This window comes from Apodemus sylvaticus, chromosome 5 (genome assembly GCF_947179515.1).
Source record: "Apodemus sylvaticus chromosome 5, mApoSyl1.1, whole genome shotgun sequence".
Classification (NCBI taxonomy): domain Eukaryota; kingdom Metazoa; phylum Chordata; class Mammalia; order Rodentia; family Muridae; genus Apodemus; species Apodemus sylvaticus.
The window spans coordinates 163,491,126-163,502,911 of NC_067476.1; the positions used below are offsets into that span (position 1 = coordinate 163,491,126).

Here is an 11,786-nt window from a genome sequence, read left to right on the forward strand (position 1 = left end):
ACAAGTAGGCTTATCCTTACTCTGTTCTGTCCCCTTCACTGTCTTTTCCTAGCTGCCTTCTGCCAGGAACCCGTGACAAGGTGGGCAGTTTTCCTGTCTAGCAGAATGCAGGGCTTGGTCCATTGGGTGGTGGGCACTCCCAGAGAGAGTCATTTCTGTCAGGGGGCCATGGTGTCTGCTGACCTGGTGTGGTGTCCTTCACACTCAGGCTGCTAGTAGCAGCCACTGTCTGCAAATGACCACGGGAACAGCTCACCTTTCTAAGTTTTGGTCTCCGGTAGCATGATGTCCTAGCCATATGCCTAAGCCGCTTTGGGATGGGTAATTGAGAGATGATAGTGTTGGGTCTGTGGTACAGTGGCTTTAGGTCCTTGATAGGGAGGAACAACAAACTCATAGCTAACAGAAGCCACTGTCTACCAGGGATGATAAGGAGGAGTGTTCCCGGCAGGGTACCAGGATGTGGACATAGCTCTAGAGTTAGACCCCAATGTTGGCAGGCATCGTGGCACCTGTGAGGTGCTTGAGGGACATTTAAGCAGGAACTTGGCCTCTTCCTGGGTGTGGTGCTGTGGTTTGCTCCCTCACAGATCAAACCTGACCAGGAGGTGGAAGTGGGTAAAACATACAGTTTGTGTTTTATTCAATTTTGAAAAAGCTCAAAAACTTGTAACTATGTGAACACCACACACACACACACACACACACTCATGCATGCACCCATACACCCACAGATATACACATACACCCCCAGCTGTCCCTTGGTATTTAGTCCTTCTGGTCTCTCTGGTGGCAGGTAGAGAGGTCAATGTCTGCTCAGTGGAGAATGACACTTCGTCAAGCCCAGGCCTCAGCCAGCCCCATTGACAGTTCCGAAGTTTTAGGCTCTTATAATTGTACCCACAGTACCCTTTTATGCTATAGTCCCTTCTACCTGGTTTGGCCAGCTCTGGCCTTCCTCACTCAGTTATGGTCAAGTGAGTTCTCCTTGGTTTTTATCCTGACCTTTTGGGACACATCTAGATGCTCATAAGAGCATGCTAGGACGTTTGCCTGCTTGGCACACTCTAATTCATCTCTCAAAACCCAAATTTAAGCTTCAGGCGCCACCTTCCTTGACTCCCCCACCCCCAGGCAGCTTCTTTCTTCCTCATTACCCCACTTGGCTCGGATTGAGAGCTTTGCCAATAGAGCCTGTCTTTGCCCTGGAAATTGCAGTTCTTAAACTTCATACACACAGAGATTTCCCTAAGTTTCTTCAATACTGTCAGGATCCAGTGGTTCAGGGCTGATTCTTAAGCTCAGAGACATTGAGACATCCATCTCATTATCACCAGGTTAACGGTGAGCAAGGGGTCCGCAGAACATACGGGCTAATATTGCTCGGTCTTTCTGTCCTTGGATCCAAGTTAATCCTGGATCACCTGCCTGAATGGGTCAATGCATCTAACCTCAGACCTGCCAGCTGCATGTGTCGCCATTCAAATTTTTTCTGAGCTCTCTCACGTCTGACCAGGTACCCTGTGCCTTTTTCCCCCTTTTCAGGCTGTATTTGATAAAACTCCACAAGGGGGCGCATGAGACCATGTTGACTAAGGCTTCCTTCCTAGCCTGGAAAAGTCTGTAGGGTCTGGGACCTCTGATGAATCTGGAGGTGGGGACATTGTCCAGAAAAGGACGGCAGGGCTAGGCTGGGGCTCCCCTATCCCCTGCCCTGCCTCCAGGTGGGAGGAGCTGCCCAGAGACCTGAGAAGAGACTGTCTCACCAGGCCCCTGGGTGTAGGTGGAGCTTATGCACATTGACTGTTCTGAGCTATCTTCAGGTTGTGTGGCTTGACTTGTACAGGCCATAGTCTGTGACAGCTACTTCTGGGCAAATGCAGTGTCCCTCAGTCTGGCGAGTCAGCTGCTAATGGGAGAGAGGCTGAAGTCCTCCATGTCCCTTGGGCTCCTGGGACCTTCTGCCGGTGTCAGGGGTTCCTTCGGTTTCCTCTTCCCTTGCGATGGCTTCTTGGGGGCTGTGGGAAAGATGAAGTTAGAATAGACACAGCAGCAGCCAGTTTTTCTGGCTTTCTACTTCTAGGCTCTCAAGAAAGCTCAACTCCGTGAAGACTGTTGGCCACGCTTGTTCCTGACAAGGCAGTAAATGGCTGGAGCACGGGAGGAGAACCACAAGAGGATGACCAAAGGACCAACTCTCTCACAGAGCCTAACCCCAGAGTCTCTCTCACTGCTACAGTGTGACTGGGACTATGACTACAAGGGACAGGCATCTGGTCTGGGAAGGAAACACCTTCTGAGATGCTGGTCTATGCAGCAGGCCTGTGGTTGATGCTGGTCTATGCAGCAGGCCTGTGGTTTGGGACCAGTTAATTCATCGGGCTTCAGTTTTCCCCACGCATCAAGCAATGTCAATTCTATGTGCTAGTCAGAGTAGTAAGCCCAAGGCAGAGACAGCTACACACCCCTCTCACTCTTCATGGCTCAAGTTAAGCCTGGGATGTGTGACATCCTGTTAGGCAAAGTGGGAGCATGGCCCTCACAGGACATGAGCCTGTTCTCACTGGCTGCCAGGCAGTGTCCTGGAATGGAGAGAAGTGGCCACTCAATTCTAGCTTGGAGGACAAGGTGGGTTGTCTTACTTAGTGTGAAAAGGTAGAAGGTGAGACGTGGGAACTCACTGGACCACACCCCAGCCCATGTGCACACAGCAGGAAGTGCTTGGAAATGACATAGAAACCCTGGCCTCCACTGGGAGCAAACACAGGCTGCGGTCAGTCCCTTTCCGGCAACAATGGCTTATTGTGGTGGCCCCAGCCCAGCCTGCTGAGCTGTAGCCTGGGCAAACATAGGGTACATGCATATTAGCTTAGGTGTTCAAAGACTCACCATTGTGCATTGGAACAGGAAGTGTCCTGATACTCTTACCCAGGACCAGGCTGAGAGTCCAGCTATCTTATCAGACAGAGTTGAGCTCAAAGGTACCGCCCTCGGCAAACATGAGAGCAACCCTGACACTGAAGGAGCACAAATCCCCTGATGTGCTGGAGGTGCCTCTGTGCCTGCCCAGAGGTGCACAAGAGGGTCCAAGGATGCCAGCCCCAGGGAGCTGCTTACAGGTGACAGTAATAACTGTCCTCAGTTCCCCATCTCTCTTTTTGAGACAGGGGCTCATATTGCCTAGGTTGGCCTTGAGGCAGTTGAGGGTCATAATGTAATTTACATTGTTCCCTGCGGCTGGGTGTGGTAGTGCACACCTTTAATCCCAGCACTCAGGAGGCAGAGGCAGGTTAGTCTGTATATTTGAGGATATCCTGGTCTACAGAGAAAGCTCCAGGCCAGTCAGGGTTACATAGTGAGACCCTGTGTCAGAACAAAACAAAACAAAACAAAACAAAATGAAAAGAGAAACATTGTTCCCTGTGGAAGCCTTAGTTTCTTTAAGTGTCGGGCATGAGATCCAGAGACTCATGCTGGCTAGGCAAGCCTTCTCTGCCAGCTGAGCTACACCCCAGCCCCTCTCAGCCACACTTTTATTCCACTCAAGTTAATGGAGTTCTGGTGTTGGCCTTCTTGAAGAAAGGAAGCTAAGGCCCAGGGTTACCTCAAGGAGGTTATTTGGTCAGGATTCACAGAGAGGCCTTTGCTGGAGAAGCTCAGGGCTTCTATTAAGCTCCAACTGGGGCCCAGACGCTATTCTCCAGGTGGCTAGAGACACGCCCACCACATCCCAGGCCCTATTTTCCCCTCCTCCCCAGGTACCTCCCCAGGTACCTTTGTCCTGCAGGTCTGAGGCCCGCTTCCTCTTCTGTTGCTGACTCTGTCGATGGTCTTCAGCATGCCCGTCCCCTGGTATGCTTGGCTCAGCACTTGCCTCAGAAATCAGGCCCACCTGGGCAGAAGGAGACACATTCAGGGTAAAGAACACCCTCCCTGCCTGGGCATCTGCCAGGGCTACCTTGAATGAGTGGCTGAGGACCCACCTTGGTGTCTGATGTATCTGACTCTTCCAGTTGCTCCAGCTCTGGTCTTTGTGCTCTGACCTTCTTAGGCTCTGAAAGACAGAAACGAGGTCAACCAGACTGGTGGTCTTGGACATGCAGTCCCAGGACAAGAAAGAATAATAACTCTTCAGATGAGGACGTAGAGGGGCTGCTCCGGGGATCTTGCCGGAGTTCTGAACCCAGGTTCACCTGCTAGGTAATCCCCTGCTTGGCTCCTACAGCCCTGTGAGTTGGAGCCTTCCCTTAGAAAAACTTCTTCTGGACAGCCTCTATCCACAGTGGGAGAGACTCTGCTGGAGGCCCACAGGCTGCCATTCACCTCCCTTCCCACTGTACATCACTTCCCACTGGACTGGTTCCCTGAGTACTAATGTTACCCATGGTCCCATCAGTGTCTGGCCTCTGCAGGTAAGGTCCTGGCCTTGGCCTTCCTCCAGTCTCCTCTGCAGTCCTTCCAGGAGAGGTCAGGCCCTCATGGATCTCTGGGAGAGGGTGTGAGGTATCCTGGGAGAGGCAAATTAATGGTTTGAGTCTGTCTGTCTGTGTGTCTCTGTCTGTCTTTGTCTCTCTTTGTCTGTCTCTGTCTATTTCTCTGTCTGTCTCTATCTCTGTTTCTCTTCTGTTCTTTTTCTCTGTCTCTGTGTGTTTGTGTGTGTGTGTATGTGTGTGTGTACCCAAGCCAACTCAATCTTCAGACTGTAGTAGGTGTTCAGTCCTTTACATCTGAGTGTGAAGACAGCTAGGTTGCTCTTTGGTATCAACTAGTGGGGCAAAGAGAAGGCAACCCATTGCTGGGCGGTGGTGGCACACGCCTTTAATCTCAGCACTTGGGAGGCAGAGGCAGGAGGATTTTTGAATTCAAGGCCAGCCTGGTCTACAGAGTGAGTTCCAGGACAGCCAGGGCTACACAGAGAAACCCTATCTCGGAAAAAAAACCAAAAGTACAAAAAACCATAAACACACACACACACACACATACACACACACACACACACACAAACAAAAAAAAAGAGAGAGAGAGAGAGCAGCCCACGAGGTGTAATACCATCCTGCAGTGGAGCTGCGTAGAGGCTGAGGACAGGGCTGAGATCCTTACCTTAGGAGTAGAGTATTCTTCAGACTCCTGAGCTGTAGTCTCTGTGCTGCCATTGCTGAGAGTATGGGAGCTGTGAATCTGGGGTCTGGGCAAGGTGGGTAGCTGGGGGCCGGGAGTGTGGACAACTGTGGAGCTGAGTGGCAAAGGCTGGCCAGTAGCCTTGGAGATGTCCCGACACCGTCCTCGGTCAGAGAGGTCCAGAGGCTTGTCTGGAGGACAGTCCTGAGTGGCCACATGTGTCTCCTGCCTCTGGGAGCTACCTTGGCCTGTGGACCGAGGGTGCCACCCATCAGGCTGGGCCTCTGTGCTCAGAGCTGGCTTGGGGGCCTCACTGTCAGAGCTTCCAGAATCTGAGCCAGCTGGTGGGGAAGATGGCATCTCTTCTGGTGCAGATGGGACCCTCATCCTGGCAGTGCTTGCCCGTGCCCGTGCCCGCAGATGCTGCTGGACTAGAAGCAGGTGTAATGCTCCTTCCAGTCGTGGGTCCTGCATTCCCACCAAGGCACCAGGCTCCTCCCATGTTTCTGCCTCTCTAGCCTTCGGGCCCTGGGGCAGGGGGCTATTGGGAGTTGCAGCAGGAGCCAGGGGGCTGCTGTGGGGGCTCTGCAGGTGCAGAGACAAGTGGCGGTTCAGGAGACAGAGGCGATCCATCTGAAGGGTGTGTTTCAGGGTCTCAAAGGCTATGGCTGATGGCCGGGAGGCCCGTAAGAAGCTAGGAGGGAGAGAAAAGTGATGTTAGTGACCCTTAGCTAGCAGAGACTGGCTGAGTGGGCTCCTAGAGGGAGGACAAAGGCATGTTACTTCATGGAGCAGAAAGTTGAGGCCCAGGAAGGTCAGGCAAGCCACCTGAGATCACGTGGCCACGGGAGAGGGCAGACTTTCAGGCCCTGGCTCTGGAGGCCACTGGATATAGAAAGTGGTCAATTTGACCAAAGAGGACCCAGGGCCAGGTCACTGGGTCCTAAGCCTCCTCCCATGTCTTAGTTAGCTTCAACTGTCACTTGATACAACCTAATGCCCCCTCAGAAGATAGTGTTAGTTGAAGGACTGCCCAGATGTGATTGGTGGATGCACGGGAGATTGCCTTGATTATTAAGTGAAGCAGGAGAGGCCTGCCCTTGTGTGTGGGTAGATGCTCCTAGCCTGCGTAAGGGAGCTAGCTGGCATCCTCCTCCACTGTTCCTGCTCTATTCCCTTGGCTGTGAGTGAGTCCCCTAATAGAGGTGATACTTCATCGAGAGCAGCAAACAAGCCTGTCTTTCCGTTCCTGCTTGAATTTCTGCCCTGACTTCCTTTGGGGATGAGCCTTGACCTGTGAGCTGAATAAACCCTTAAGTTGCTTTTGGTCAGAGGTTTTGTTTACCACAGCAAGAAAAAGTGAACTAGAAGATCCTGTGGAGGGAGCACTAGCTTCCTGGAGTGTCTGATCCTCCTGTCCATCCCCCACAGCCCCACTGGCTGTGCTAGGCAATGAGACACAGGTCTACTGAGGTCCTCGCCAAGGTGTATACCAGCATCCTGATGCCCTCGTGGCCCGGTCACTCAGAGTCTGTGGGAGCTGTGGACCAACCCAGGTGTCCAGAAAAGTCAATCCAGGAAGAGGTAGGGGTACCTGGGGGGATGCTGAGGAGCACTTCCCAGGCTGCTTGCTGCTCCTCTACTATGGGGTGCAGCAAAGAGTTGTTCCCAGTGGTGTGTGGGGGGGTGTGACATCTCACCTGTCCACGGGGAGACCATGTTCGTACGTTGGGCTGGATGGGGTGCTTCTCGTGGACGGTGGGGGTGTCCCATTGGCAGTACCACTGTCTGGTGGGCAGGCCCTGGAGCCAGGCCGCACCACGGCTACCGTTGAGTGCAGTTGGTTGGAGATGCACTGTGGGGTCTGTATACGGTGGGTAAGTGAGCATGGTGGGGTACCTCACCCAGGTCTGCCTCCCCCAATTCATATGAAGCTGGCCTGGCCTGGGGATGGGAAGCTGGTTGGTATGGAGGACCTCTCACACAGTGGGATGATATTGCCAACCCGCTCGCCTCGAAGGCACTTAGTGTTGGGGGTAGGTCAGGAGGTGCAGCCTTACCATGTCTAGGGCCCGTGGCTCTGGCAGGTTGGTAGCTGGGGAGACTCTGGCCACTGGGGATGTCTTGTGGCTCGACACTTTATCTGTGGAGGAGGATTGACAGGGAGCTAGGGAATGCTATGGGATTCCCCAACCCCAATACCCACTCAGGTGCTCAGTGCTCAGTCTCCCAGCCCCTCCCCTAACCCTGTGGACCTGTGCCTGGCTGCTCTTCCTCAGCTTCCTCCAGGCCTCCTGGGGGGTTCTCTGTGGCACCCTTCCGGCTACTGGGGGAGGGGAGCGGCAAGGGTGATGGGGGCTCTGAGGTGCCCTCCCAGGCCTGCGGCGCGGTCTTGTCTCTGGAGAGGAACAGGGCGGATGATGAGGATGAAGATGCTATAGCGCCTGCCTGCGGCAGCCAGGGCTCTCTGCCAGGGCTCTCTGTGGGGCAGGATGAGCAGGGCGGCCCGCTGAGCAGGTGAGTGGCCTGTGCCTCCCCACTCACCCCAGATTCCGAAGCCGCTTCACTTCTTCTTTCAAGATTTTGTTTTCCTCCCTCAGCCCATTCATCTCATTGGCTGCAAAGAGTGTTGGCAGTGAGTGTGGTGGTGGTAGGGGTAGGGAGGGGCCAGGCAGGGGCAGGGAGGGGGCAGGGGACTCCCACGGTCCCAGAAAAGCTCTCCTTGTCTTGCTCTAGCCTGGCACACTGCAGGAGGGATAGTGTTAAGTAAGCACCATTCTGAGGTTCGCAGAAGGGATGAAACCTGTACCCCAGCTTGTCCCTAGGAGAGTGGGGAATGCCCCGGCCTAGGACCTCATGAGAGAGGAGACACAGGCCACGGGGCCTCCTTCCATGTGTCTGGGAACCAGAGTGTAGCTTGTCTCTTTCTTTCCCTGGGTCTCTCTCTGTGGGCTGGGCAGGCCCTGGGGGGGGGGGGTCACTGGACTGTGGGTGTGGCTCACTGAGGATGCAGAGATGCTGCAGGCTCTGCAGGTGTGCACTTTCCAGTTCCAGCTGCTTCTTCCTGGCCAGCTCCTGGGTGACCATGCATCTATCGCACAAGCCGGCCCGCAGCCTGGGGACGGAGAAGCCATGCTGAGGCAGATACTCTGGATCCTTCCGCCCCATCGCCCCACTGTCCCATCACTACGATGTGTCCCGCCTTCCCGAACTGAGTTCCATGGACCCTCCCCCTGCCCCCCAGGCCTGCCTTCTGCTGAGGGCTTAGCAGCTCATTGTAATTGTGTTTGGGAGGGAATCATGGAAAGGAGGTTCTAGGCTCTGCAAAGTCCTGCAGTGGAGACATCTGTCTGGTTCGGTCTGTGCTAAAGGCACTCAGGTTGGCTCTGGGAGGAGCTCCCTCACCTGTTCTCCAGCACCCGCAGGTTCTCCTTTAGCACCTTCTGCTGCTCCCGGAGCTGGTGATTCTTGGCAAAGAGCTCCTCCACTCTCTGTGAGTCTCTGTGTGGCAAATAGCTGAGGTGGGCTGCTGGTCTTGGTGCCCAGCGTGGCCTGGGTTTGGTGCATCTCCCTGTGGGGACCTGCCTTGTCTTTGTGTTACCTTAACTGTGGTCCATATGGACCTCGATCTAGTTCAGCTACTCTTTTTTTTTTTTTTTTTTGCTTTGTTTTGTTTTTTGTTTTTTTTTTTTCCCGAGACAGGGTTTCTTTGTGTAGCACTGACTGTCCTGGAACTCACTTTGTAGACCAGGTTGGCCTCGAACTCAGAAATTGGCCTGCCTCTACCTCCCAAGTGCTGGGATTAAAGGCGTGTGCCACCGCCGCTTAGTTCAGCTATTCTTAACCTATGGGTTACAACCCCTTTGGGGTGTTGAAGGACCCTTTCACAGGGGACGCCTAAGACCATTGTAAAACACACATATTTACACTACAATCCATAACAGTAACAAAATTACAGTTATGAAGTAGTAACAAAAATAATTTTATGGTTGGGGGGTCACCTCAAAATGAGGAGCTGTATTAAAGGGTTGCAGCATCTGGAAGGTTGAGAAACACCGGTCTAGTCCGAGATGGGACACAGGAGGGTGGCCTGTAGGCCAACCATAGCAACTGAGGCCGTGTGTTGGACCTTACAAGTACTGTCACTTGGTCCATCCCTGGCACTACCACTATGTCACCTTGGCCAAGAGACTCGCTGTGCCCACCCTGCCATGCTAAGCCTCAGTTTCCCTTCTTTCACTTGGGATGCTGGGTGGGCTGTCACCCTGGGACCTCGTGGGCAGTGTTGGTGACCATGGCTTGTGGGAACAGCTGTCCTCATGTCTGCTCCTCTGCTTGGCTGGGCTGACTCACCGGCACCGCTCTGAGTTCAGTTCTAGAAGCTTGTTCTGCAGGCCTAGCAGAGAAGACAGGGAGGTGCATGTCAGGCCCAGCCCGGCTGCTTCCTCACAGCAGGGGTAGGGCTGAGGCATGCCATGGGAACTCCTGACTCCTGCCCAGGTTAGCATCTCCAGACCCTTGATATCTGCCTGACTCTTGGAAGCGGCCCCCAAGAAAGGTATGAAGAGGACACCCCATCCACACCTCTGCCCAGATGTCCTGGTTTCCTGAACTATGGCCTGGGGACTCTAGCTGAGCATCTGATTAGAGGTTGGTTCTAGAAGTGGCTGGCCATCTGGGAGGAGCAGAGTATCCAAGAGGGGCAGGGAAGGGAAGCTACACACACCCTTAACTTCTCCTGGACTTGTCTAATGGTCACTTAGAATGGAATGGATAGATCTGGTTTGTGTCTTTCCCTACTAGCTAGGTTCTATTCAGTCCTCAAATCAACACAATCTCCGAGGGCGGGGCTAGCCATCTACTCTCTTAGCAGCTGCAAGTTCTTAGCCCCTGGGGTTCTGCAGCCTCTGCCCCTCCCTGAGTTCCTGTGTACCCAGCCAAGTCCCTTAGGTATAATGTGAGTTGTCTGCCAGCCCAAACCAATTGCCAAAAAAGGTCCCCTCCTCTGTTAGGGAGTGGCCTGGTCTCCTCTTGGTCAGCGCTGATTCCATGACTCTCAAGCTCAAATCCTATTAACCCTAGCTTGTATCCCCAAGTGCACCCGGAAGGCTTTGTTTTTGTTGCTTCTGGGACATTCCCATAACACTAGCTGCATGATCCATAGGGCTTTCAGAGCAAGTCCCACGAGACCATTCTCTCACTGACACCTTTCTTCTGGGAGCCAGTGAGGCTGATCCCAACCTGGGTAGGCCCAGGGATTCCAGGAAAGACAGTGTGACTTCTTCCCTGAGGCTTGGGGGAGTGGCTAGCTTCTTTGACCTTCAGTGGCCCTTTCTGAAAGGCCTCCAAGGTCTGAACTGCAGTGAAGTGGGTCGAGGGAAGTCTGACCAGTGGAGAACTTAGCAGGGGAACTTGGGGAGGGAAGGAAGAAGGTGTCTGTTCAGTGCCAGAGACACTTTATACGACCTTAGGACCCTCTAGAGTGAGCGGCCTCTTCCTCTGGGTTATGAGCTATATGGCTAGATCTGTCTGCCTCCTGAGAGGACACAGCAGGGACATGCTTGGGGGCTGGATGTAGCTTGTGGTCATGAGGTGTTGCTATGCCCCTCTCCTGATCCTGATAGGCTATGGTCTGAAGATATTCTGGATGAGGCGGTCTTTTGAGTCAAGTCTGAGCCCAGGCTGGTCATCCAAACACTTCGCAGCTTGTGTCTCAGGTCAGGGTTCTGCTCTCCAGCCAGACTCACTGTGCATTAGAGAGGATCCTTGGAAGTTCCCTGACAGGCCGAGAACCCCAAGACTGTCTTCCTATGAGCGCAGTGGAGCCTTCCACTGCTCACTCACCCAGGACTTCCTTCTCATGGGCCTCCTTCAGCCTGTTCAGCGACTCCATGAAGCTGTCCATGACTCCTTGTACGCTGGCCACTCTGCAGTGGCTGGGAGGAGGCCTGGGACAACTATTGCCCTTCTGTGTCCAGCCTGCAGAGAGGGGAGTGGGAAGAGGGTTGGCTTAGGTAGGGGCTATGGGCTGGAAAGTATAAAAACTTTACACATGGGGCACATCTGCTCACTGCAAGGGGCTGCATGGGGGAGGGGCAGAGAGTGAATGGCTAAAGGCTGGGGGTTGGGAGAAGGGACAGTGGGGATCTTGAGGGACAGTGAGTGGCTCCGGTGGCCACAGGAACTCACTGAGCAGAGACACCTATGGTACGAGGAGAGAAACCAGGAGGAAGATGAACTCCCAGACTGGTTTTACAGACTCACCTGGGGTCTGATTGCCCCATTGCTGGCTACAGTGGTAGAGGTGACAGTTGGTGGCTCTGTGTTTGGTGGGTGAGCCACATAGAAATGAAGAACTGGCAGGTCCCTCACCTGGAGACTGGCAGCCGAGGCTCATCTTAATGAGGGGTGTCGTTGTGGGTTAACTAACCACCCCGAGGCTAAGGGCAGAGGCTGAGGGCCCCAGTCTTAGGTTACAGGACTCTAGCTGACTTTCTTCTCTTCTGATTTCAATACAGTTATCACCTTCAACAGAACCATCTAATCTTCAAGACATCTCAAGGGATTTCCAGAGGGAAGTCCCATCTTCCAGTGGGAAATCTAAGGTTCAAAGAGATCCTGTCTCCCCCTCTTTCACTGGGGGCAAGGTGTGGGGGATGTAGGGGTAT

General features: G+C 53.7%; 1 protein-coding gene across 1 annotated transcript; it reads right to left on the reverse strand.

Annotated features, from left to right (window-relative positions):
• Positions 1-1,902: 1,902 nt before the first annotated feature.
• On the reverse strand, positions 1,903-11,023 carry Rbbp8nl (RBBP8 N-terminal like). The gene is made up of 13 exons (XM_052181743.1): positions 10,963-11,023; positions 9,472-9,514; positions 8,524-8,619; positions 8,121-8,233; positions 7,663-7,735; positions 7,374-7,516; positions 7,179-7,261; positions 6,819-6,982; positions 5,101-5,812; positions 4,382-4,508; positions 3,984-4,054; positions 3,763-3,892; positions 1,903-2,018 (listed from the first exon to the last, which is right to left on the reverse strand). The coding sequence occupies exons 1-13, from the start codon at positions 11,021-11,023 to the stop codon at positions 1,903-1,905; spliced, it is 1,932 nt and encodes a 643-aa protein (XP_052037703.1).
• Positions 11,024-11,786: the final 763 nt, after the last annotated feature.

What these genes read in the sequence shown, in the direction of transcription:
- Rbbp8nl (XM_052181743.1), bottom strand. Translation starts at nt 11,023, where the DNA reads ATGGACAGCTTCATGGAGTCGCTGAACAGGCTGAAGGAGGCCCATGAG. An exon ending in AAGAATACTCTACTCCTAAG is followed by an intron (nt 4,509 to 5,100) that starts GTAAGGATCTCA and finishes TGCCTCTCCCAG; the next exon opens with GATACCTCACACCCTCTCCC. An exon ending in GGACAAAGGTACCTGGGGAG is followed by an intron (nt 2,019 to 3,762) that starts GTACCTGGGGAG and finishes TCTTTCCCACAG; the next exon opens with CCCCCAAGAAGCCATCGCAA.